Source organism: Gallinula chloropus, assembly GCF_964237585.1.
Source record: "Gallinula chloropus genome assembly, chromosome: 9".
NCBI lineage: Eukaryota > Metazoa > Chordata > Aves > Gruiformes > Rallidae > Gallinula > Gallinula chloropus.
The window spans coordinates 16,528,990-16,556,742 of NC_140094.1; the positions used below are offsets into that span (position 1 = coordinate 16,528,990).

At 42.1% G+C, this 27,753-nt stretch overlaps 1 protein-coding gene across 1 annotated transcript in view; it reads right to left on the reverse strand.

Annotated features, from left to right (window-relative positions):
• Positions 1 to 27,753, reverse strand: part of ADAMTS17 (ADAM metallopeptidase with thrombospondin type 1 motif 17) — a gene marked incomplete at both ends in the record, with an annotated part of 181,627 nt that overhangs the window by 116,608 nt on the left and 37,266 nt on the right. Inside the window, 3 exons of the mRNA XM_084268070.1 lie at positions 20,526 to 20,569; positions 26,705 to 26,862; positions 27,405 to 27,488. Of these exons, the coding sequence (XP_084124196.1) occupies positions 20,526 to 20,569; positions 26,705 to 26,862; positions 27,405 to 27,488 (286 nt within the window). The remainder of the gene's footprint in view (positions 1 to 20,525; positions 20,570 to 26,704; positions 26,863 to 27,404; positions 27,489 to 27,753) is intronic.

A 27,753-nucleotide genomic window follows, 5' to 3' on the forward strand; every position in this document is an offset into this window, starting at 1 on the left:
ACCCTGCAGCCTTCTCCAGACTGAACCAGCCCAGCTCCCTCAGCTTCTCTTCCTGTGGGAGGTGCTCCAGCTCTCTGATCATCTTTGCAGCCTCCTCTGAACCCTCTCCAACAGTTCCACATCTTTCTTGTATTGGGGGCCCCAGACCTGGACACAGGACTCCAGATGGGACCTCACAAGATCAGAGCAGAGGGACAATCCCCTCCCTGTCCCTGCTGGCCACCCCTCTCCTGATGGAGCCCAGGATATCATTGGCCTTGAGAGCTGCAAGAGCACACTGCTGGCTCATGTTAAGTTTCTCATCTACCAGAATCCCCAAGTCCTTCTCAGCAGGGCTGCTCTCAAGGAGCTCTTCTCCCAGTCTGTATCTATGTCTAGGATTCTTCTGGCTGAATCAATGGCACACGTTTGCTTTCATACATGGTTTTCAAACTGGTATCCAAGTCCCCATGTATATTCCTTCCTGCTTCCATGTGAAACTGTTTGGTACTACACCAACTTTACAGAAAAGAGAGCTAAGGCTCAACATTAAAATACCTCTCAAGATGACACAAGAAGGCACCACTGCTTATGAGAATATACATCAGACCTGGACTTTCAGTACCTAGCCAATTTTGCTGTAAATGTGTCCATCATCAAGAATCTACTTTATCACAAATTTCAACATGACCTCTATAAAACTGTTCCTTGCCTCCAAACCAGCATGACCTGCAGAGATGCAGTATACTTTCCCAGAACTCAGTGTACTCTGGGGCTGAACACCTCCCTGGTGGGACTGACTGTTGTCCTGTAGAGCCCAATAAAATCTCTTCTTCCTTCTAACTCTGAAAACATTGTCACTTCCAGTATACACAACTGCTGTCAGAATCCCAAAAGCCCAGCAAGAAAAATAAATAGCTGAAACACAAAGTGTAGTTACTTTCTGAATCTCTTGATTTTCATTACACACACACTGAAAGACTAACAAATAAAATCTCTCCCTGATACTCACAGTACTGGCTGTGATGTTTCTTGAGCTGATAATGTAATACTGCTCAGAACCCGAGGTCCTAACAGCACAAATGAATGAAATACACACAATACCTTTTATAGGGGATACTTTTCTGACTCTTGGGAATACTTAAAGGTATTTGGTACTGAAATATTGCTATGGCACACAAGGGTCTAGGGACTGGCCCTGGATAACATTTCACTCTAACTGTGAGAGTCAGATTCGACCCTGTGCCTTGGTCTTTGTGAACTGACTGTGATTTGTGTAGATACACCCAAACCTTAGCCAGAGCACCACTGAAGCTCAACAGAACTTCTGGGTTGACTCAGCCCACACCGAACTCGATGCAGGAATGTGCTGCCCCCATTCTCAAACAGATCAGCTGACATCCAGCCCCCTTTGTCTATGCAAGTTGCCTGGCACTACACCTTTCTGATAAAAAGGCCTTTGTGAGGCTAGAACTCTTCATGTCTGCAAACCTGCAATGAAGGGAGGATTCTGCAAATGATTAGAGATAAACAGAGCACTTTTCATATCTTCTTTTCCTCTTTGTTTAATTACCCTGCAGGATGGCAGTTAGGAGCACGTGAAATCCCTTCCCCAGCACGGCCAACTCTCAGCTTTAGCTTTCAGTTGAAAAGCCCCAGAGATTGAGACCTCTCAGGACTTTATAGATAAATGCCCTCAGCCAAGTTAGTAAAAGGTCACTTCAGATATCAGGTGCACTGAGATGCAGAAAGCTGACAGAGTCTCTAATACTTTTTTTGTCTTAGAAAAGGTTTTGACCAAGGCCTACAAAAAGATGCCAGACAGGCTATTAACACTGCATTGTGCCAGCAAAGAGCTGACAACCTCCAGAAACCCTCAGAGGCTTGGCATGGGCATCTCTGAACACCACATTCCTTTCCAATGCCATTCAAGCAGGATTTGTGATCTCAAGCATAAATATTGACCATCCTGACCGTACCTGAGGAGAGGTATGGTGCTCACAGCAATTCAAAGAAAGCTGGAAACAAGTCTTTGGGTTAGCCTCACACAGCAGATATCCATCAGGAGTGACATGGATATCACCGATCTTGCCTGGGAGCAAGGGAATGCATTAAAAGACCACCTGAAGTTATTTCTTGCCCTAATTTTCTAAGCTTTTGCAATAAAGCACTGGGATCTAAGACTTCAGCAAAGCAGCAGATAAAAAGAAATACCCTGTTTATTTGACATCTGCTCTTTGTTCAGCATGACATCCACTGTGCCATTAACATGGCTCCTCCCTTTCAACAAACCTCTGCTTCCCTAGATGACAGCACATTAATAAATCCCCTCCATCTAACCTGACATGAGGAGTGGCTTAATTAACTGCAGCAGAGGAAGCAGGGTATCATCGACATGTTTACTCTACTTTGATATGCTAACAGCCACATTCCAGAGAGCTTCTCCCACACGCCCCAGCGACAGGAGCCAGGCTGCTGCTGAATGCAGATCTCAAACAGGCAAAGACGGTTCCTTTCTGCATTCCTGTTTCTCCAGTTAACTATGAAATTTTGGATATTTGTTCCAAATCAAACCACTGTTCCTGAATGTAGATTCCCAAATCCTGGCAGCTAATTCAGCATCTGTTTATAGACATCATTACACACTGCTGGAAGTCTCCATGCTCACGCACACGAGTGGAAATATATAAGCTTAATTACTAATATATGATCTTAATTACTCAAAGAAAGATTAATTAAGAGCAGATGTACTTCTGTTAAGAAGAAATCCAGGGGAAGAGCTAGCTAGGTGGATCTGAGAGAAGTACTCCACATGGGAGGAACTGATGGACTTGAGTCAAAACATAGTCCTGGGAAGTACACAGAAGCCTGATATAATTTAGTGAACAAGAAAACCAGGTGGATGGGAAAAGATTAGGGAATGAGAAAAGATGGGGACACAAATGTAGCAAAGAGAGATAATATGGGTTTTCCAGAAGTCTTCAAGAAACATGACTTTGATCTCCTAAGCAGCAGGGATTCACTTCTGTGGAAGGCACAGGTCAAGGAGGGCAGGAGATAAGATCAGAAGGGAAGATGAGCTTTCTGAGAACTTCTCTGTGTACTTACTGCTGGAGAAAAATGTACCTACAGCCCTGGGTCATATGTCTCTGGCACCATGGGTTCACTTGAAGAAAAGTAGGTGATGCACTGCAACAATGCCTGATGAGGAAATGGGAGCATTCAGGCAGGGAGGTCTGTGCCTTAGTGTGGGCAAAAAAAAAAAAAGGCACTTAGCATAAGGAAAGGACAGCTGTTAGAACAGAAATAAGCTGTTAAAAGAAAGAGAGGCAGTTATAGGGGACAAGGTTGTTCAAGGGTATCTTACAGCATAAGAGAAACAGATCCAGCAGAAGTCAGGAGAGATCTCATGCTTTTGAAAGACCACAGGGAAATGTGACTGTGAACTCACAAAAACCATCACCAACACTTGTGAAACCAAACTGTGCATCAGGATTTGGATTCTGGCCCTTGAAAGTCACCCCTGCCTGGAGCTCAAAGGCATTTGATTTGGATGTCTTCTGTTGGTCTAGTTTTGTTAAGTGGGTGTAGACTGCAATGCAGAGATGAACCTGCTGGCTGGTCCTTCCTACAAACTGTCGTAGAATTAAGCAGGATCTTCCCTTCTCACATGGGTGCAAATATTGGTGTGATAATATGCAAAAGACAGGCAACCTACCAAGGCAACAGGAGGACTCTGCACTGCATTCAGGACTTGTGGAACTGTGTGAACAGTCACTTTGGTGACTGAAGCAGAGAGACACAGGATAGAAATGATTCCACATCTCTCATGTGCTGGATGTCTTGACAAAAGAGGAGAGAGCTCCACCTGTTCCTTTTTGTGAACAGCCTTTGTGACTCTCACCTTCACTTTCTCAGATGTTATTAAAAACTAAAAATACTTCAACAATTCCATATTTTCATTTTAACCTGTCTTATTTGGTGGAATAGGCCTGAACTCAAGAATTGCTTCAGTGTCCCCTAAGGTTTCAGGAAATACATGACTCACCAAAAGAAAAAAAAATGAAGCCAAACAACTCTGCATTCAGAAAGGAAAGTGCTGGAGGGCTGACATGCTCGAGGGCTGACATGCTCACCACCCTGCCACGTGCCTGTTAGTCTGCTAACACCCATCCTGTTCTCAGGTTGGGTCCCACCTGAACATTATAATCTTGCAAAAACTGGAAAAACAACCCTGGCATTGCCTGCAATAACTGGAGCTTTGCAAACTCTGTAGCATTCCAGAACCAGCTCTGAGGCTTTTTTCACCTGATGTTTTCAGATGAGTTCTATGACTTTCAGTTTTAAATTTGTCAGTTTGTCCCTACAAGTCTTCTAAGCCATCTGCTTCAAGAGAGGACCCAAGTTCAGACAGAATGAAGGGGACTGAAGAAAAAGATCGAATCAGAGCTTTTAATGAGACTGCTAAACAAAGAGGAACATGAAATTCAGCAGCAGGGATCCTGGAGCCTTCATCTCCCTTCCAGAATGAAGAGACAAGGTCAGACTTGGCAATAAATCAGAAAAAAATATTTGGAATCTCTGTACCAAACAGCATCTGCTTTAAGAGCTAACAGTGAGGATCCAGCACTCAGTTCCAGTTGTTCTTTCCTGTGACTGCAAACACTAAGAAACTCATGAAGCTATTCAAATAAATGAAAAGACACTTTTAACAGTTTCAAGAGCTTTACTGAGCCTTGCCTATCTCAGCCAGACATGGTGGTAGTTGGGGGTGGGTTCATGAGCAAGGATCAGTCCTGCAATCCTTCAGCAACGTTCAGCAATGTATCATGAACAATGTTTCAGTGTCTGGACAGTGTCAGCACAGTCTGCTGAACCGGACACCTTGGAGATGGCTGAACACCTGTGCTGCTGATGAATGGCATTCTTCCACAGCTCTCAATTAAATTCTTTCCATGTTCTTAAAGAATGACTAAGCAATTGTTACTTTCAAAGGGTGAATGAATCTATACTTCTGAAACATGTTAATATTTAAAGTGCATTTTATTTTTAGGCACTGTATGCCTGTCAGACTGTTCTCTTGGCAAAATAAGAGCAGCTCAGGCGACTCGCGGAGCAGCCAGCAGAATGGGATGATTCACAGTAATCAAACTTTGAACAGATGCTTTTCCAAATCGCTTCTGTGATACTTCTCAATTACAGCTCCTACATCCTGACTTAAAGGGCTGTGGAAGCCCCTGGCTTCACTTTGTCAAGCTGCCAGCCAACACATGCACTGATAAACTTATTTAGCAATTCTCAGTTCAGCCCTTCTGCGCGATTTAACCTCAGAGCCTGCCTGACTTGAGAAAAACCCACAAACCCAGAGTTTGTGCCTGATAATGTCAATAAGGTTGAGTTACTCTGTTACTTGGGCTGAAAAGCTCATGCAGGAGAAGGAAGTTGGTCTCTAATACCTCAGCTCTGGCTACTACTACTCGTAGGGAGTGAAAATGATCCTTCTGAGTCGGCGGGCAGGAAGAGGAAACTAAGGCAGTGCCATGGCTCTGCTGCTCCTCTCACACAGTACCAGCCAGCACATGTGTTCTGGCAGAGCATGACAGTATGGTGGAAGGGGAGGTGACAATGTGAAAGAAAGAAAAGAGACAAAACTTGGTGTGGAAGACAGTGGGACATTTCCATGCACATGTGTTTGCGTTACCGCCCCAGGTCTTTGTGCTAAAGTATCAGGACCAACAAGGGGAGAACTGCCCCTTCTAATCCCACGGCTTCTATATAACCCCCCAGGGGAAGTGCAGAAGCTCCCATGTATTTGTACACTGTCTGGGTGACGTCTCCAGTTCTGAATCAAACCTGTGCACCCCAATTGAAGACTACCTGCTGAGTCTGCCCCATGGTTTGTAGGGGGCTTCTCAGCTGTCAGGCCCCACTCAGTAAGCGGCTCGTGCGGAGCATTACCAGCGGTAACAGCTGTACTTTCCAGCTACGCAGAGGATATTTCTGTATAAGCCTGCTTGGGTGCCTGGTGGCAGGGGCCTCCTGTCAGCTGCTGTGTGATGAGGTGCATTTCCCAACAAAGCCACCTGATTGCCACAGCATCAACAGCTTCATGGCACTCAGAGAAAACAAGCTGAGTAAGTAATAGGTCTGCTCTAATTGTACCAGCTACGATTATCACCACAGGTTCAATCAAAGTCTTACTGAAATCAACAGGAATATTACCACCAGCTTTGGGGAAGGTGCATTGGGCCATTTCCTGGCTTCTTTTACTTAGCTCCTACCCCCAGAAGGCTGGTCTTCGTCTTTTTCAGTTCAGTGTAAAGCCAAAACGCTTTATTCACTTCCGGGTTTAGACCATGTCATGGTTCACTGGTGCATGAGTGTCAGAGGCATTCTGCCTCTGTAAATACACCAGTTCATTGAACAAACATGAATTGCAGTTTTCCCAGGTTTGGAAAATACAACAAAGGAAGACAAAAACAGAAAAGAGAGGGATCATTCTGAGCTACCCGGTCAAAAGTTACCACTTTTAAACCTGGCATTCAAACAAGAAAATCCTAAGGATCCAACCAGCACAGCAAACACACCTCTGCACTGCAACACAAACCACAGCAGTCAAGAGTTAAGGCTTCAGTGGTCCTAAGGAAGATTTTTGTGTTGCAGGATCTGGCCCAGGCTCAGGAAGGCATCTCTGCCTCAGATTCCACATACGTACTTGTCCAGATATAGAAGGTCAGGCAAGAATCACAGAGAAATGACAGGACATCTGGAATGACAGAACAACTCCAGTGAATAATGCTGCTTTGCTGAAGTTCAAATCAACTGACACTTGTAAGAGACCATCAAAGGGACCAGAAGGTGCACAAGCACTTCCTCAGAACTGATCAGGAGTGAAGACACAGGGCAAGAGAGGTGTAATAAGAAATGTCATCCACATTTGTACCCAGACAAGACCAAGGTGGAGACAGTACTTTCTCTCTGACCAACTGACATAGCTAGAAAAACAGACAAGCTAGGGCATAAAAAATAGGAAACATGGGTCTAGAGGTTCCTTAGATATATAAAGTACACATTGTAAATAGAAGTTTACCTTCAATCATTTACTTTTCTCTAATTTCCAGAACAACAAAGTCTGATTAGACTGATGGACTCATTTTAGAGCATCAGTTAAACTCTCCAATAAATAAAAACATCCACACAGAGTTTCCTAACTACTGGCCAGTTTTCTTATAAATAACTGCAGTGTTTACTCTCCACAGTGAGAGTATTGCTGTACACACTAGAGCCTGATGGATGACATTACTAAAACCAACAAGTAAATCCTCAGCAGAACATTAATGTGTGCCCAGCAGTCTAATTATGGTCAGACAGAGTCTTAATGCAAACAGATGGAGCAAAACAGCTACACAGAAATGTATGACACAACTCCCCAAAACCAACAACTATCTTCAACCTGCTGACTGTTCATGACCACTCACTAAAGTAGAAATACAAGGCTAATTCCAAGATAAGCAAACACAGAAATCCTTTGCATTCTGCAAATCATGCTGAAAGAGAACAGAAGAAAGATATTTGATGGGTTAGATCTAGATTTTTTTTGTTATTTCTGAACCTGAAATTTTTAAGTGTACACAGCAGAATGCCTGTGTCCAAATAAAATTCCTGGGGTTCAAAGCACAGCTTTTATATAAAAATACATATATGTATACACACACATACACATTGTCAACGTGGCACTTTGGGACGTGGTTTAGTGGACATAGCGATGTTGGGTTGACAATTGGACCTGATGATCTTAGAGGTCTTTTCCAACCTTTAAGAGTCTATGATTTCAGTGGGAATTAGGCTACAATTTCACCATCTCCTGCAGTCACCTTTCTGTCTAAATTGGCAAAACCTTGATAACAAAACCCCAGTATTTTCTACAAGGAAGATCTGGTCAAATTCAGGCATATAAAATTCAAAGTACTCAGCCACATATTTAGAAACAGCTTTCCCAGAATGGGCATGATCAAAAGATGTATCCATTCACATAAATGGATACAGAACTACAAACGTGCACATGTATGGATATATTCACATATTTTTGTATTGATATAACCAGGAAGCAAAAATAAATGGAGAGAACCAATTTCTCACCAGTCTGTATCCCAACCCAGAGAATCATATACTGCTTCAGAATAAGTAACTGCTGAAACTGAAAACTAAAAGTTAAGCCTACCAGAGCTACTGGTCACAAGTGCCACGCTGTATTCGCCCGGGGTTAATGAAGATCGGTGTGACTTCCCAGCTAGAAACCCAGGCAATCTGCAAGACAGCTGCAAAGCCAAAAGATCCTACAAAGCCTGAATCTTTCCCTCTATACCAGCATTGTTGATTATTAATACCTCCTCCCTCCCTAGCATGTGCAAAACTGCAAAATGGTATTTTTGACCTCACCAGCCTATCTGTTTCTCAAAACACACAGGGCCCAGAGGCAACCTTTGTTCCCTGCAGGATTTGACTAAACATTTTGAATTGGCAGAAGTATAATGGACCTTTTATCAGTACTTTTTCCTACATACTCTTCAGGCCATTGAAACATGTTCGTTCTCGTGTTCCATGACCACAAACTTCTGAAATTAAGTACCCAATGAAACTCCACCATAAGCCTTTAGAAAAAAGCTAGGAATATGAAGCCCACTGCATCTCCCCCTTCTCTTTGTCTGTTCTGGCAGGAAAACCCTTCAAGAATTCCAACAAGTCACTGAGCCATGATCTTGCTTCCTTTCCTAGAAACCATGTTGGCTTTCTTTTATCTCTTTTTATCTGTTTGGCCTGTTTGCTCACCTCTACCCATTCAAACTTTCCCAAGAAATGAGGTTAAAAGAATTGTTCTGTATTTTCTGGACACTAAACAGAGAATTGTAAAATTTGCTGATTCAGCAGGCCAGTCCTTAGCTGAGCATTATCTCCACACCAGATGTTCTAAGGTAAGGCCAAAAGATGACCAAAATTATCCCAAAGACATAAATTCCGAGCAAATTATGAAGTTACCATTTTATCTCTGGACACAGTCTCCTGTAGAGTAAAATAATCAGCTGAGATGGCTGATGTGATTATGACCAGTTTCCTGCATCGTCCCTCTCTAGAGTTTGCTGTCAGGGAGTAGCTGAGGCAGATACTGCTCCAGAAGGGAAGGGGAGCTGAAACCCAGCACAATAATGCAAATAGAGGCAGTCCCATTGTACCCAAGCAGGGTGAGCAGAGAGATTCTCAGCAGAGTTTTCTTGAAGTGCTTCTCTTAAAGCTGGACACCTGACCCATAATCCAAGTTGGCCCAGGCAGCCAAACTCCCAGGATGGCCAAAGATGCACTCAGGGCCTGTAAAATACTGATTTTGTCAACAAAGCGGAGGTGCTTCTCCCATTCGTGATGGCAAACCAGGGTCTGTGCATCCTTGGGTATGCTCAATTCTCATCTCCTCTCCCACAGTACCTGCCATTAGCATTCACACAGATGAGTTTGTACTGGATCATAGCTGGAGCTCGCTTCCTACTGCACTTTCATCATGCTGGTGAAACACAGGGAAGACTTTCAGTGGTAAAAAGTCCTGTTATGTGCCTAATTCCTATTTGCATTATGTGTGGCACAATCATAACAAGACCTGGAGCTTGTGCTGAGGCAGCAGAAGTGGGAGAATTGCTAAATAAAAAGCAATATTCCAAGGACTTAAACCAACTTTCAATCTATTGAGTGCACTTGGTGTAGCAAAATCCTTCCAGGACCAGACACAGTGTAAAACAGGCTCAGTATTATACTAGGATGTGTTACCAGGTTGTTAACTAAAGGTAAAAACAAACAAACAAAAATAATAAAAGAAAATCAATACAGGTCAAGCCACCTTCTTGGGGATGGGGAGGGGAGGAGTTTTATGCATACTTTACAGCACTGTTTTCTTGGTTATCACTAGTAAAATCTCATCTCTACGTTATTTAAAACTTTCTCTCAAAATTGCATTTAGTCTTGGCAGCTGCAAGAGAAAGAAATGTAAAAATACAGTAGGCAACTGTCCTTCATTTCCTTCCTTTACTCTTACATATCCTGTGTGCAACTGGAATGCTTCGATTTGATTATCCAGTGGAGCAAACGCTACAACGAATACAATCATGGCTTATTACCCTACGTGTCTGTAGCCTATTGCACAGCTATGTACAGATGTTTTTACACAGCTTGGGTTTTTAGCTACAGGGTCTATATAACAATAGAAACTATCTGAAATGTTTTCAAGCCAGCAAAGGATAAAGGCACTGTAAAGCAGTCAACTGGATGAAAGCCATCTATGTCTGACAAGAGAAGAAGAAAAACCTCAGAGGTTTCTCAATTATAAATGCATCAGCTTTCTCAAACAGTATGTTGCTGCAGTGAAGTGACCAGGCTGGAAGGTCTAAACAGAGGTAAAAAATAAAGACCTGGGCAGTGGAGGGTGTATTTTTACAAACCTCTGTTTGTAGGGTTGAATCATTATTTTACTGACCTGATGAACTGGCTGCTGTCCAAAGAACCTGAGCTTCCACTGGGAAAGCCTGAGAAGAAGTAGCATGGCCTCCAGCTGAGGGGCCTGGACTGAGACTCAAGAGCTGTGGCTTAGCCCCCAGCCAGCTCTGTCCTTTGGCATGTCCCTTCACATCTCTAGGCTTCATTTCCTCACTCAGCACAACAGGGATACCAGTTGTGATCTCTTTGGTAAAGGGCTTTGAATTTTACTGAGGAAAAAGCCCTATTTACAAATTCATTTCCTTCTCCTCAAGAAATCCTTTTTTACAAAGAAAGTAAAATGCAAAAAGAAAAAATAAAAGACCCCAATGCACTGTTTAATGGCACAGATCTGTCTGGGAGGCACCTTGAAGGAACAGGTGAGGGACCGGGTTGGATGTCAGGAGGAGCAAAATCTGTTCCCTGCTCTTAGATAAGAAACGATAAGCAAAAGCTTTTATGACTCCCATGTTTTCCCTGCCCACCTGGTCTGAAAGTGCATCACAACAGAAAATCCTGCTTTCTGCTGCAGAGGGTTTTGGGGTGGCATTTCTAGCACACATAACAATAGCAAGTGATGGGTTATTTATAGTGTACTGACAGCAAGTCTGACACTGTAGAAAATAAATATTATTTCTCTTTCCACATTATAAAAGAGAAAGAAGGAAGGAAGATGAGCTGTGAAAGCAGAAGAGATTCTTTTATTTGTTTAATATTCTTTCTTGCAAGAATCCCTCCAAGAAAGAAATCCTCAGCAGGGAGAAATGATGGAGCTGAGGTGTGAAGTTGGTGCAGTGGCACAGAAAGCATGTAAGATCTGCAGTCTGCAAGTCTCTGTTCACAGGGATGAGGCAAGAGACAACAGCAGAAAGAACATAAACCCCAAAAGACAGAACTGGGCTGTCCACAGACCTAACATAATGAGATTGTTCTGCTCATGTCTGCCTCAAAGGCTTCTCAGCTTCACACACACACACACAGTAGCAAGGAGCAGTTCCAGAGCTTTTCTTGACAGTTGCTTGGCAGTGTGTGCTTAGCTGGACATCAATTAGGCTTCTGCCTTCAGCTTGTCTGTTTGCAAACACAATGACCACTTTCAGAGATAAACAGCAGAGATTTCTTTAAATCCTGATTAAATAGTATTTAGCCATAAGCAAAGCCTTGGTTCTTAGGCAGTGTCCTACAAATCATCTGTAATTTAGAAAATAATCCAGGCAGGAAACTGTCGAGGAGATAAAACTGTAATTTAGAAGTTCTAGCATAATATATTCAGGTGAACCAAAAGCCTAAGAACTGCCTGTCATAAAAAAAAGAAAAAGAAACATAAAAAAATGATGGGTTTGACTATTTTTTTACTCCAAGCTAGCAAGAAGATCTACTGTATTTCTTCTGAGGGATGCTAACATGTAAATTCATTGGGAAAAGTAACAAGGAGTGCTTTTCCCCACAATGATTGCATGTCCAAGCCCCAGACCTAGGAAGGGGGAGAAGGGCAATATGATGGGGAAGGGAGCATCTTATGCAGGTATCTGCCCTTTAAGCTAAAAGAACAAAATTCCCAGGTGCTTTGTGTACATGTCTATATCATTTCACACAGACATAAATGGCCCTGGAGTGGAATGCAGTACATGTTTGCACCTGCACCACTCAAGCCACACAGTGATTTAGCGTGTGGAGTGAGTTATGACACAGAGCTGAAATGAAGAATAAAGTTAGAGTATCTGAAGAAATATCAACAAAGTCATGGCAAATGACATCCTCCTTTTAATAAAGGCAACAGAAAGGTGCTTAATTACACACCACTTTGACATCAGGCTAGGATTTGGTTTGGAGTCCTAGATGCCTGATGGTAAAGTACCATAACACAGTTCTTGTAGCCAGTGATTTTTCCAAAGATCTCTTTCATTCAAATAGGAATCCACATTCACCTTGAACAATGACAAGATGTAATGGTCTGAAGGGTATTTACTCAGAAATAAGTTGCCTGGTAAAGGAATACTGTGATTCCTTTCCATAGCATTTGAGACAGTCGTTTGCTTGTATTTACCAAAACACATTACCACAAACCATTAATCAAACCATGGGAGAGGATAAAGTTTGTAAATTAAGATAAGCTTAAACATCCTCCATCTCCTTTGGGGTGAGTTCCAGTAAGGAAGACAAAAGCTCTGGCATAAAGCCTGTCTGGAGGGTTTGAGTGAGCCACAAGTAAAACAAGATACAAGATCAGCAAAGATAGGCTAACAAAGCACAGCAGGGGGGTAAGCTGATGAGATGATTTTGGACATGCTGCCTTGCAGTTGACAAAGACTATGTATGTATTTCAGCAAGCTAGCTTAAATATCTGTGAACATTAATTACCTAGAGCAGTTTGGTGGTGGAGGAAATGAAGGGCCAGGTACAGAGCAGGAAGTGTGTTATTCCTCCCCACTGACAGTGTTTAGCTCCAAATTACTGCACACAAGCTAGCTTCAAACACACACCACCACTGCCAGGCCTATTGTTTTATCTTGTGGGATGGGTGCTTACTAAGAAGACAGGCAGACAGATAAATAATCGGAAAATAAAAGTGCTTGAAACACATTTTGGGGCTACAAAAGGAGAATGATGTATGGAGGAGAACTAATAAGGAACTGCTGGAGGTTTATGAAGAACAAAGTGTAGTAAACGTAGGGAAATTCCATGACCTCAGTGGGCAAGCCATGCGGTTAGCGTGATGGAAGACAGACCATCCAGACCTCTCCTGGGAGAGGAGCCTCTTGGTGTCCAGGCTCAGATGAACAAAGAGAAGACGAAGGAACGAAATTGAGCAAGAACTTCTAAGAGCTCTGAACTACCACCAAAAAGAAATAGACCCTTAGCAAAAAGGCAAGGGAAAGGGGTTAATCATGAGAGGACCAGGCTCTGTGATGTTTCAGAGCTAGGACAATGACAAATGTACAATCTGTCACTAACCCTCCACTAAATGGATTCATTTATTTTAATTATGCAAGTTAATTTGCACCCCCAAGACATGAAGCAACAGAGAGAAGATGAAGTAAAAAGTTGAGATAACTAGAAATTCCATGGATAGCACCCACTGGTTAGTAAAATTTAAGAACAGAACAGACTGATCAATCACCTCTTTTCCATGAAAAGACTTTGCCATGGGACCATATAATCTTGAACTAAGGACAGTATCCTGTGCTTGGCTAGAGCAGAAAGAGTCATTTTTCAGCTAAGAATCCACCACTGCCCTTAGTATATGCAATGAATAGATCTAAACCTAAAGAGGACTACTGAGCTGCAAAATAAACCCAAAGGCAAATGAAATTTAAATGCTCTACTTTCCATAACAAGGAAAAAAAGTCTCTATAAATTCATATCAGCACTTCACTCAACCAAATACACAGCACACATTGTAAGTTTTCATACAAATCAATGAGAAAGTTGCCACATTTAACAGTAAATGTGTAGTTTGTTAAAAATGGCATGCTGTTTTTTTTTTTTTTTAATTGTTTACAGACTGGATGGAGGGGAATAGATTGTGTTTATATGGCCTTTGTTTGTATTTTCTGTTTTACTTGTCTTTCCAAAAGTAGACTGGTCAGCTTCACTGTGGTTTCTACTTGGGTCTTGTTTTCTGGCTCTCACATTGTTTCTCTGCAAGATTTGTAAACATTTCAGTGATTTTGGACGCTCAAAATAGACAGCTTAATAGATACACCAACCGACTGTCAGAATGTACAAAGGACCATCCTCAGGATATGGGTTTTTCCAAAGATGTTGCAGGTACCCCAAACCTACTAGTCTCTCTAGAAAACAAACCTCAGCCAGATTTTTGACAGAGGCCCAAAGGATGGTGGCTGCACGTCTCAGACAATATATAAGAACAGGAGGATCCCAACCTTGCTAAAATCACTAACAAAACTAAACTCTCACTGAGTTCAGCCTAAGCAGGATTTTCCTCTGGTATTTAGCTGTGAGCAGCCCAGCTGAAGCCACTTTCCTGAAACAAGAAAGAAGGAAAAGCACACACAGGACACTGAAGTGAGGAAGAGCAAGGGTTACGACAGCAGGAATTCCTCATTACTTCAGTGGCTGTGCTCATCCCAGTGCTTCTATTAACATTTATGCAATCTTATATTACACTCAGTTGGCACAGAAATTTTTAGTGGGAATTAGGAAGAGGAGAGATTGCTAGCTGGTGAAAAGAAATTGGAAGGCTGTTGTGGGTAGGGTGGGGCCTGAGAGATGGTAGTGATGAATATGCCCAATAGCACAGTTCTGCACTGTCTGGGTTGTGCAGCCGAGTGTTTATTCCCTAGCAACCAAAAGGCAAGGGAAAAAGTCTTCCACTGCACTGTACCATGGCTGCCTTTGGTTTTATAAAGCCAGCAGCCTGAGTCTCCATTGCCCTACACAGACACCAGTGACCTAAAAATTTGCAGTGCTGCAAGGTCCCTTTCTTTCACAAATGCCAAATCAATCTGACAGTGTTTCTTTAAGGGACATTTTAACCTACAGTATGTTCACTTTAATGCACTGAATTGTGCTTGATTTTGGTCTGAAGGACAGTCCCAGCAAGGCTTTTCTGAAGCCAGGCACTGCTTCTCTAATGAATTGTTTTAAGCAGCAGGTATTTCTATTTATTCTGGCATCAAATAAAAACCCGCCCTGGAATATACAGAAACATTCAACACGAACCACTATGGAAAATGTTTTAATGTGAGAATTCCTTTTCTTTTCCACTCACAGCAAACCAGCTAGGCTTTTCCCTTTCCTTGGGGATTAATTCTCTGTTGTGACACTGCTAGGGGACTGGAATCAATATTACATAGGGAGGGAGGTTGAAATGAACAGTACACAGTGCAGATGGGACCAACCAGAGGCCACCTGACTGCACAAGCAAAAGGCCAAGGAAAAGGTAAAAATGTTCAGTTCTTTATTCAGGTTTTCTACATGGAATAAAAAAAGGATGAAATGTACTTGGAGACATAAAACAAATGTCTCATTTGTAAAACCTGGACGTATTTTGAAACACTTTGCTATAACAAACACTTAAGAAGAGAGTGGGGTATAGCTACAAAGGAGGGGAATTGTCTAACAGCACCACAGCACACAGCTCCCCACGATAGCACCTTTCACCCATCGCTCTCTACGCTTTTGAAAGAAGGAAAGGACTATATGAACACACTGGTACAGCAGAAGGATGTCTGTCATGTGTGCAGTCACCCAGAAGCACAGCAGCAAAACCAAAACCTGATTTCCCTGTTCATTATCAGTGTTTGTAAGGCTCTAGTAAAAAAGACACAAATTACAGAAGGATCTCTAATCTTCAGGACTCTCAGTAAATTATCTTTGAGCCCTTTAATTAAAGCCAGCGAGGACATGGGAATGTTTTTCGCAAAACATTGATTCACGTGTGGAAACAGTCTGGAAAACTGTGTTTCTCAATCACCTCACTCTGATGCTCAGTTTTCTCCAGGCAGCTACTCCTTCAACTAAATCTGCCCATCTGCAGCATACACACTATGCTCTGCTTTCTCTTCCCCGACATCAAGCCGCAGAAAAGCACATGTGACTGCAGCAGAGGTAAAGACATTTTTAACCAGGGCAATTTAAGGATATTTAAGACACATTCTCATTTTCCATTTCCCAATTCCACACTGCCCCCACTTTTATTATTAGCTGAACACAGGGAAGTTTCAGCTTGGATCTGGGGTAACATGTACACTGAGGAATCAAGGCCAAGCTTTGCCTTGAAATATGCAGGATCATTCCTAACTAACCGTAAAGCTGCTTATTTGGCACTAGCAGTGGAAATATTGAACGAAAGGGGCATTCTCAATCTGCTTATGTCACAGAAAGGTTGGATTCTGACAACGTTCAAGGCTCCAAGCTGCAGCCTGATATTAATAGCTAGACATTAAACTCTCAATTTGGCTGGCTTAGAGGCAGCTCAATTGGAACAAAGATTTTGCTGCAGGAAACGGCAGATCTGGGAAGAGTCACATCACGAGAGATGAGTCGAAAGCAGCAGCAGCAGCAGCCTGCAAACTTTCTGACCAGCGTGTGACAAGGCTGTGCTGCACAAAGTGAAGCTTCCCTGCTCAAATCCCAGAGCTATCTGCAGTCCCACCCACTGAAGCTGTGGAAACACAACTGTTGGGAGTGTATTGCACACAGGCAGATTGTTTTCCTTCTTGCCCACCTCTTGAATTCATTTCTCCATAGAGTTAACTTACACCACCAAGAGGGGCAACGAACATTAACAAACTATTCTTTAAACAAATGTGGTTCTGTTTCTTGATGTGGCCAGTGGGGCATCACCCCCCAAAGACATACCTACATATTTGCACCATTTTTGAGCTGGTGTCAGCCATTATGTAACCTTCCACACTACCTTGGCAGCTGGGCCAAGAAAATTTGAACGAAGTCCCCAAAGCAACTGGTTTCAGTGAGGGGCCCCTGCCAGAATACAAATACAAACCTCCTGTCGCTGTTTTCTCTCTGTGTCTGCATGGCAGGCAGAGATTCCAGACAGGTTTTTCAATATGGATCATTTTGAGCACGAATGAACACCTCTTATAAGTCATTTAAACTTCATAATACCACTTCAAAACAACAATTGAGCCTCAGTACTTCCACTGAGGAAAGTTTTGTTTCCATATTTCTCACAATGTAAGAAAAATCAAGGCACTGTTACCTATAGTGCTCTTAGTTCTCTTAATTCTCTACACATGATCTCATAGATTATTTATTGTCTTTTAAACATGACCAAGAAACGTTAGATTATGGGCTTGTATTGCATCATATACTCAAGGACATCACACTGCTTTATATGAGAACTTCTTAAGCCATGCAATCTCCTGTAGCTTTGCACTCAAAAGCCTCATTTCATAGAGGTAGACAGAAGCATTCAGAATGTAACTGACTTGCCAAATGTCACACAATGAGTCAATGCCAGAGCTGGGAATAGAAATCAGGAGTTGAGAGTCCAGATTCTCTGCCTTATATAGAGCAGTAGCCTCAGTCTCCTAGTTTAGGAAAGTGCCTGCTCACCAGACAGATGCTTCCTTCACAAGACAGCAGTGCTCCACATTGCAACGGTCAACTTCCTCCATAAGCAGGTACAAAACCACATATGCATCTGCTGAGCCCATGTTCCTCATGTATAAAAGCAAAATATAAGGGAAAAAAATGAAAGCCAGTCACTGATGCAGAAAACATTGTGGAGTGCTTTAACCTCAGCATCGCTGTCACAACCAAGTCCAATATCATTCTTTGGACCAGTTTCTTCCTTTCACAGGCAGTTTGCTTATTTGGAGGGGGCTATCTGGGAGCTAGAGTGAGGAATAGGAATCTGGCAACAACAGAGACAGCTGAAATATCAACACAGTTTTTCATAAGCCAGTATCACATACCAATGAGCATCAGCCTACTGTGATTGTTGCACACATACTAAGCCCACGTAGATGGCACGCTACCTTACTACTTCTATAACCCATGTATATAGGGCATGGAATGGCAGCTATTAAAAACCTACTTCTCTACAACTGACATTTATTTTCCCCTGTTCTGACTAGGGAGGGAAACCGAAGAATCCTTCACACAGTTAATTTGGTACTACTGACACTAACCACTTTCTCAAGCCAGTTGCATGCCACTGAAGTACACTCCTTAATTTATTCCTCCTCTGCTGTGACACATGTGCAAATGACACAACAAGGCTAAATTCCCTTCCTGTCTAACATCTGTACTATGAACAGATTACATATGAGCTAACTTTCATCAGTAAAGAAAAATGTCATGCTTTTATCACCAACACACCACCTTTGGCAGAGAAAGGGTAATGAAGCTAATACAGAGCTACATCAATCCACAGAAGGCAAGGATAGCTATATAAATCACAAGTATATGATATATTCAGGGCATCAAACACACTGTCCATAATTATCAGGTACTATCCTATTGGTTCAGAACACACACAAGGACTCCGAAACACAAAGCATCTGTTTTATGGATAGGAATCCATCAAAATCCAGCATTCCAGTTTCATATTGCACCACCTCATAATACCTCAGCAAGCTGAGGACTGCAGGAATTGTTTATCTTTGTCATGCTCTACCTCCAGCCACTAAGCATTAATATTTCTCAAGGCAGGGACAGGTAAGATATCAGAGTGTGGTATAACTTGGGTGAGCTTCATTCAGACCACAGCCCTACCAGAATAGTTCCTTGGTTTACAGTTTTGAAGAAATCTTTCAAAATCTGCTGCTAGCACATACAGCACAGAAACAAGGGCCTAAATTGTAGACAATGTGAAATGACTGCAGCAAGTCACCGAGCTGGGTACAGGCAATAATGCTTAAAAATTGATGCTATGGAAATGTTTGCTTATTTCAGCAGTATTTAAGAAAAGATGGTATCATATGATGGAGAATTTCATCTGTACTCAGGGATGAGGCATGCTGCCTCCGAGTTCAGACAACAGAAACAGTGGGGTATAGAAAACACATAGGTGAAGATAACAGTGCTTTGCTGCCACATAATGAAACCATCAGGAGAGAAGGAAGGAGAAGTAGGATTGAGGAGAGCAAAGAGGCCAGAGTCATCCCAAGAACATTCACCTTCTAAATATCTTGGGAAAACTGCTGGAAAGAGTAACAAATGAGTTTAATCTTTATTGCTCTGGTCTTCCACTTTCTCCACTGCAGCCACAGCCGGCAGCAAGTGGCAGCACAAGAAAGTACTTGGGTATTGTAAGAACAGAAAAGAAGTCATAAAAATATTTCCTTAGTTATTCTGTCTCTGGTAATAGAATTCTCTGAATAGAGACCTTCAACAATACTGTCTTTAAAAATGGAAAAAGCTCTGACCTTAGTCAGCATGTGTCTTCCATCAGCTTCTCCTTTTTCAAAAAAGTATTTTTTTTTATTTCTTTATTGTATCTTACCATAGCCACCTCCAGATGCAGGTAGGCAGTGTGAAAACCTCCCTCAGTGGAAGTGTATTTTCCATTGGGCACAAAATAAATGCATTGTGAGGGATTCTGACTGGAAAGAAAACTTGGATGTGGAAGCCAGTCCTTGTGTGAAAAAACATTTTTCAGCTATTTATTTCCTCCCTTCACTTGATCAGGGAAGGACCTTCATTCTGAGGTGAGACTTCTGTAGGTAGTGTCAGAGTTCCTGGTGAAGGCACTTCATGCTCTTCATCACCCACTATTGTCAGCATAGCAAGCCCTAGTCTATGAGTGTCTCTCTGAACACAGGAGCGTAAGATCAGCTGAAAATCAGGATCCACTCCAAGTTTACACAGAATGTAGGATAAGGGGCCACTTGACTTTGAGACGAGTCTAAAAAAGCCATGCAATCATCAGAGAGAGGATGTTGACCTATCCCTCCAAACACTGCTGCTACTGTGGTGATTAAAAAAAAATACTAGAACAGATACAGTGAAGGCTACTGCTACCTAAGTTAAATAAATAAATAAGCAACGTATTTAATGTGAGGGATGTAAGGACCCTGTGTATCCAGGGTTTGGATAAGATTAAAGGCAGTTAGGAAGTAGGAGGAGTAGGAGGCAGAAAAGAAGATTTAACTTGGCTTTCCTACAATGAGGTATTTTTCTCCAGTGTCTGAGTGTAAGTTTGATCTGTGAGTGTTACACAGGTTCTTACAATAGGAAAGAAATTCATTAGTCAGCAAATTCTTGTTTTAGGTGAGAGCACTGAAAGGAACATTGCATAGACACAGCAAAAGACAGTTTCCTAATCTCCAATTATCTGATTCTACATCCTCTGGAAAGAAGCAGAAATACTTGAGATTACTTCCTGAACTCAGACACCTCCAGTGCTTAGAAGGGTTAATATTTAATGGCTTATTTGCAGTTCATACCCTGTTCAATTAATCTATATTTGCATCACAAAGGTATACAGAATAACAGAAGCAACATTACAGCAAACCAAAGAATGAAAGATTGCCCAGAGAGCTCCTCTCAGCATAGAGGTGGCTATCGAAATATTCTCCCCTATTTCTTTGACTTACCCACAGTGTCACAAGGCTCGTCTTTGTGTACGCAGAAATCTGTCCTAGAAAGAAAAACAGAACAGAAGTGAAATTTATCCTGTGTCTCCAGACTGCAGACTAGGAAAAAGCAGTGATGCATGACTCATATATCATGGGTGTTGAGGTTTGGGTTTTTTTTTTAAATTCCTGTGCAGTCTACATGATGATGATACTGCAAGATACAGCACAGATACTGCACAGTGATTGCTACTGCAAGATTACAGCAATTACATGAGGTCCATACACTACAGTCCAAATTAACAGATTTAAGATTTAGCATGTAAAAAAGTCCTGCCTCACTCTATGATGTAAGACTTCTTCAGCAGCTGGATTAAAACTGAACCTTGTATTTTCACAAAAGAACTATATAACAAAAAGGAGCAGACACCCTGTGATGCAATAGCACCATCAAAAGTTGGCAGAAGAGATATGTAAGGACATTGCCTGGAGACAAAGAACTGATCATGTCTATTGAGAAATTTTCCCTTCTCCAGATTTTATTTCTTCTTCCGCTGGAACAGAAAAGGACACGAAAGAAGCTGGACTAAGCAGAGAAAGACAGATGCTGACAAGGAAGAATAAAGAGAATTTCAAGATTTGCCAGGCAACACCTAGATGAATTGGCTTCAGCTTAATTTAGTACAGTCAGATTTGGCATTTTATGATATGAATCCAACAGAGAGGTCCAAGAGACTTCATTTGGTCTCGGTTAATCCCCCACATCTCATCCAGTCTCCCCAGATCAAGGCAGGAAGAAATACTACACATGCCACTGGCACCCACAAATCAAGCAGGATCCCTGGAGCTGTGTTAAACAGAAGCAGGATAAAAAGCCTTGAAGCTCACCATCTAAGTAATGACACTTGATGTAAGAAGTTTTTCTAAATGAGATTCCTCATGACAGAAAAACAAGTGTGGGAGGAAAAGTATTTTATAACTAAATTGAAGGTTTGAATACATTTCTGTAGGTATTTAGACCTAAACTTTCAGGAGCTGTGTTCACCCGACCTGCTTTGCAGTGCTATCCGCCACGGAGAGGAGCTGGAGAAAAGCCCCACATGTGCTAAAACGTTTCAGAAACTCCTTAACCCAAAGGAAGCTGAGGAACCATAATCTTTATCATTACGGCTTTCCTCACCCTGTGGGGAGGCTAGTGAGAGAATCATATTAGCACATTTGGACTGTGTCATTTGAAATGCCTGAGACCTCAGTGGGATTTTAAGAGTTTGGCAGGGAGAAGATTAAAAATACTTTGAGAAAGATAATACTTAGAGAAAGATAAAAATAGAGAAAGATTAAAAATACTATTTTCTCGAAGAAAAACATGAAACTAGAGTTTATAGGAAAAGGGATTTAATGCCCAGGACTGACTGATGAACCCAAACCCTTCACATCAAACTCTTTTTAAAGTCACAAATCAAGTTGTCAAGGGCTTGGAAGAAGAGAAACAACAACTATTACCAGCTCTTGTTAAGCAGACATTGAAAACTGACCATGCTTCAGTGCAGAAAAAACATAACGACCACCAAAGTGTTTAAAAACATCAGACAGGAATAAAACAAAATCGGAAGCTACAACCACACACCAGCCCCAGCTTTCATTTTTCACTGCAGCCTTACTGTGTCTCGACACCTTGGCATTCCAGCCTTTCCAAAGAAGACTAATGACAGTCTCCTGACGGAGCTGGCACAAGCAGCGCCTGCTTGAGTTCCCAGAGCCAACTTGAGGGAGGTTTATTTAAGGTCTTATTATTATATAAACTGGTAAATCAAACAGATGCTTTTCTTGTGACAACAGATAGCTGAACTATTAGTAGATGGCAGGAGGCCACCGCTAGAAAAGCATCTCTCTTCAGGGGCTGGCCAGCTCTGCAAATAAAGCACAGCACTTTTGCTCCTTGCACTCTTGTTCTACACAGAAAGGTGTCTGGCACTTTCAGGCAGCTCCCTAGAGAAATTACCACCATGCCATAAAATGAAGGGTCTTGTAAATGATCCAGCAAAACTTGCAGACTCTCCTACAGGGGTAGAACAATCCTCGTTTGTAAAGAGAGTGCTGCGGTGCTGTCTGGTCAGGAAAGGACTTGAAACATGTCAGCAAGAAGAGCTGAACACAGCTGCCCAATTCACTGCATGTGGGCCTGCAAGTATGAAAACTTCTCGGCCCATCCTTTAAACTGTAAGCCCAGGAGACACCACCCTTCTGTTCAAAGATCTTCTACCAAAATATTACACTTTATACCTCCAGACTGACGGTAAACATTTTACTCTTTACTCACAAATAAGCTTGGTGGGTCTTGGTCTTCTTCCAAAGGCAAACATCGCCCCATCCTGAAGCCTATACACTGAAATTCCTACAGTCCTTTTCTGACCATCAGAGGGGAGACAAGGACTGAAGAGCCTCTTAGATCTGTCTCACCTGTGGGTCAGTCACAGCAGTGGGTAAGACAGTCCCATGACAGCACTGAAAGCACTTTTAAAAAGGTTTCAGTCACAGGGCTTGCTCTGAAGCATTTTTGAGCTTGACTGCGTCTATATTTTTCAAGTGAGAGCTTGACATGAATGATACTACAGTGATATTCCCAGGATATCAAAAAGGTATCTCAATACCCATTGCATGTGCAGAGGTCTCATCACAGTTTTGTCAGCAGAATCTTTTATAGAGCTATGTTGGAATAAAACTCTTACTCCAGGAGCTGCAGTTCAAATCCAAAATCTGCCCTTATCACACTAAGTCCTGGATAATATACTGAAATCCCACACTGTAGCTGTGAAGCAAATTTACTCCTCACTTTTAGCCACTGAGTCAAGCAGGACATGTGTTCTCATCTTCCAGTGACCTGTGAAATTCTAGGTCATCATCACTTTTGATACTGTGCAGAACGTATCCATTTTCAGAGAAACAATTCTTCTAAAGAAATGACAACAAATCAGTTGTTTTGTTCAATAGAAGTAGCTAGAAGAGAAGAGCTCAAACTCCTCCTGCAGTCACTCTTCCATCTGGCTCCCACGAACTGGAAAAAAATACCTAACTGTGCTAAGCTAAATTCTGCAATTCAAGTCCTTCCTGTAAGAAAGGAGGACAGTAGTTGAACTGTGCAACATGAATAAGAAATATTCTGTTTAGTGGCCACTTCCCAGCATCCTTCAAATGATGCCTTTTGAGTAGTTTAACCCTGCAGGGTCATAAAGCTAAAGGACAGAGGAAACTGGTACAGTCAAAAACCTGCCAAAAACCCCTTTGCACATCCATGTATATATACATTTAGTAGCACTATGTGCCCATTTTCCTTGATGCACATTGAATTGCTTGGTTTGGCCAGTGAATGGGGAGGCAGAGGGCTGGAGAAATGTGGAAGGGAGGAGCAGGCTGTAAATGCAGTAACTACAGCAGTATGTCAGGAAAAAACCTCAAGTTTTTGCTTAATGACAGCTTTGAATTCTGTTCCTATCAGTGTAGTGTTATTCATATCACCTATAGCCTAACAAGTGGCCTGAACACCTACAGCTGGGAGGAGGGGAGGATGTCAGTAGTCTGAGTATTTCCTACACAATGCAAAAGACAGAAGATCAAGAGGAGGAATGTGTTTCAAATGAGACATGCTTCTGAGATCACTGATACAGATTCTGCAGACAGAAGTTATTCTGGTCAGCTGCCCACTGAAACACGCAGTACATTATCCATAGATGCCAGAGATATGAATTTCTGCAAGTTCAAAAAACAGAATTTGAACAAGAAAAGTTTCGTGATTATAGAGACTGCAACACTGTACTCAGACCTCCAGGGTCAGATTATTCCCACTGTGTCATGTATTTACTGAACTGGACAATGGTATATCTTATTTCACAGACATAGGATGCCTCTTACTGGAACACAGTCAGGTGGATACTATTAAAATCCCACAAGAGGGATATTTGCCACCTAGGTCATCTACTTTTTCACGCTAATTAGTACATGGGGACCATCAGTTAGAGGTGAAGTTTCAAAAGGCAGGCGTGCCTTGGTGTTTCAAATGAACACAGCCAGATTGGAACCAGAGGGATTTCTTCAGAGGTTGACCCCAAAGAATCTGTTTCTGGTCCTAACGCAGCTGCAGCTGCTGAAAATTCAGCTTCTGCTTTCTCTGGCATAATTGCTTGTGCTGGACATACTGTTGCTCCCATATCCTCTACCACTGGTCCATCTGTACAGTCTGGGGAGGGTCCAGGGACACACACACGCAGACACACACTTCCAAAGCCAAGAGTAGAAAAACCTCATTTCTCTGACGCAGGAATCGGGTTGCTGGGCCAGAAGTCTTCCAAGCAATGCAGCATCCTCTGTGCAGCAGAAGCAGGAAGGGTTAAGGGTGACAAGACACAGCAGAAGGAAGGAAAAAGACTACAAGTACACACTGCTGGCCTATTGAACAGGACAAATGCTGCTTCTGTGCACGGCAATGTGCTCCCTGGCCTGAAATTCCTTGCAAAATCTGAATCTGGTTTCTAACCCAACCGAACCTGTACTTCTCAGGCTATTCTAACTGCAAACCCCTGCAAATCTATTGAACTAGTCTTCCTACAAATTCTTTCTACAATTCTTCCTCAGATGCCTGAGTCCAACTCATTTAGCCTGACATTATGCATTCAATTCTATAAGCTGCAGAGAGACTGCACAGATGAAATGTTCTGCTCATTCCCTCCACCCTGTGCTTAGAGCACATCAGAAAAGATTCTGTATGCCTCACTTGTCATGCAGGACAACTGGATGCCCAGATGAGTTTAACAAAAATGTAAGTTATTTATTTAGGCCCTGATCCAATGAAGCACATGCTTAACTATAACCAGGATGTGCAGCCCATTGACTTCAAAGGAACTATTCACCCTGTCTAAAATGTTAAGTATCTGTTTAAGTGCTTGGTTGGACTACACTGAATACAGAGGAGAGAGAAGGATTTGAGGGAACTGAACACATGTCTGTGAAGGTGCATTCTTAGGAACTTTGCTGGCCGCATGCCCTGCTCACCAGCTATTTTACAGAAGGCTCATCAGAATCCCACGGACAGTTTGCAGTGTAACTATTAACACAATAGATCGTTACCATCAGAATGGCAGTTTATGCAAACAGAGTTTTGCATATTTCTACTTACATCCTTGGCAGAAGGAAAAAAGGTGAAAGAGAGGAGTAATATGGAACTGCAGTACAGACATTTCCTGTCTCAAATTGAGAAGAAGGGGGTAGGAAGCAGTGTTTTTCTAGCACATACAGCATCCATCTTACACTAAATTTTTGTGCCTGCTTTAATTATTGAGACATATACTTTCTATAACAGCACATTACTCATTCAGATCTTAAAGTATGAAATCAACTTAAAAGACCTAGTGAAGATAGTGAAGTTAGAGGAAAAAATACTACAGGTTAATAGGGACAACACCCTTTTTGATTACTTTATCTGGGCCATACCCTGATGTGCTTGATACATCAACAGGTACAGAGCTGTGGGCTGCAAGTAATTTTGCTAAATATACAGATTACTTCAGGTCTAAATAAATGCAGCAGTTTTCAAACAGATTAAGAATGACACCCCTTCTCTATCTTAGTTGTGATAGAAGAGGGGTGTTAAACGGCTTATTTCCTAGGGCAAAGAGAGGGAAAATTAATTTAGTTTATGGTATTCATCTCTCACTTTCTTCAGGAGGTAATTCCCTTGCAACCTCCCCACACTGTCTGCTTCTCTCAGACTGTTCAGTCGATTCATACCTAATTACACACAGAGCACTTGTTTGCAGCTGCACTCTCAATTCCACAGCTTCTTTCTCTAGGAAGAAGAGCTCATGCTTCAAAATCTCACCTGTTTTTTCCACTTATTCCAGCTGGTGTGAGAAAAAAAAGTATCACCTGTGCTATAGCCACATCTTGTCTGCATCCTGACTATGACATGCTGTAGTGGCAGTGACTGCAGCAACAGTTTATTCAAGAGGAGAGATGGTTTTGCACGACCTTGTATACGCAGAAATAAGACAAATCACTTCCATCTCAGGCATCTGAACAACAGTATGTAGCAAACATACTATCATCATCAGATCTTTTTATTAGATTACTGCTAGACCTGATAAACCCATCACTGACTACGGGCCATTATTGGTTGTAGTAAATGGATAAACCAGACCTTACTATACCTGGTTACAAACACAGCAGCATCCACAGGAGGGGTGTCATCCCTCGCGCCAGGAACCTGGTTGTTCCCAAGGTATTTTGCCCCACCATATTCTTCATTTTGCCACTGACAAAAGCTCTCCAGAGATCTCTCTCCATGATGCCCAATAGACAACTTTGCCTTTTGGAAAGAAAAAAAAAGATGTAAGAAAGAAGAAATATCAGTCACAGTCTTACGTAAAGCATTAGACCTCTGATGAAAAAATCAGAGGCTGAAAGATAGGGATGTGATAGAATGAAAAGTGTAAAACCAGCTTAATCTGAGCAGGTGAACCAGACTTTGGAATCCACACTGCCTTCTGTCATTTGATCTACAGAACAAAATCCATGAGCTGGCCTTAGTCATAAGCTTCTACTACGGGACTCTATTCAAAAGTCTCGTAAGTCTGGAAGTCAGACATACAATAGCAGAGCCACATAACTTCTAATCTTTGTAACAGTTAACTCTTGGGACTGGTTCACTGCTGTAAGCAGACAAAGATTTACCAGGAAGCACAAATAAAAGGATCCTCCCTACAGTACTGCCCGGTGAAGTGTGGCAGGCACTGCTTACAATTTGTGATCTTCTGGCCAGACATGTCTCCCCTCCCCCTCCCAGCCCAGCACAGCCTGTGAGACCCCTGCAGTACAGTTACAGCAGGGTAGAAATGAGTTGCAACTCACGGGACGGTTGCGAAGCAGGACCAGTTTGGTCACTCGAATGCTGACTTTAATTCCAAGACTTTGATGCTGAAACATGTTGTACACCTGTAAAAATGCAAAGAAAACATCCACAGTGTGTCAGTAGCAATACCAAGACCGAGTAACAGCTGCCTTAAGGAACTATGATTAAGGTTACACATTTGTCCTTCAAATAGCTCAACCACAACAAACCCAAATGTGTTGTACTACTACACTCAATCAAAGAAAAGTATTTTAAAAAGCTACTATGTTACAACTCTAACAGTTCTGCATACTACAGTGTAGCTAAATCACTTGTAAAACCAGATTAGGTTTACTACTATGGTACTGC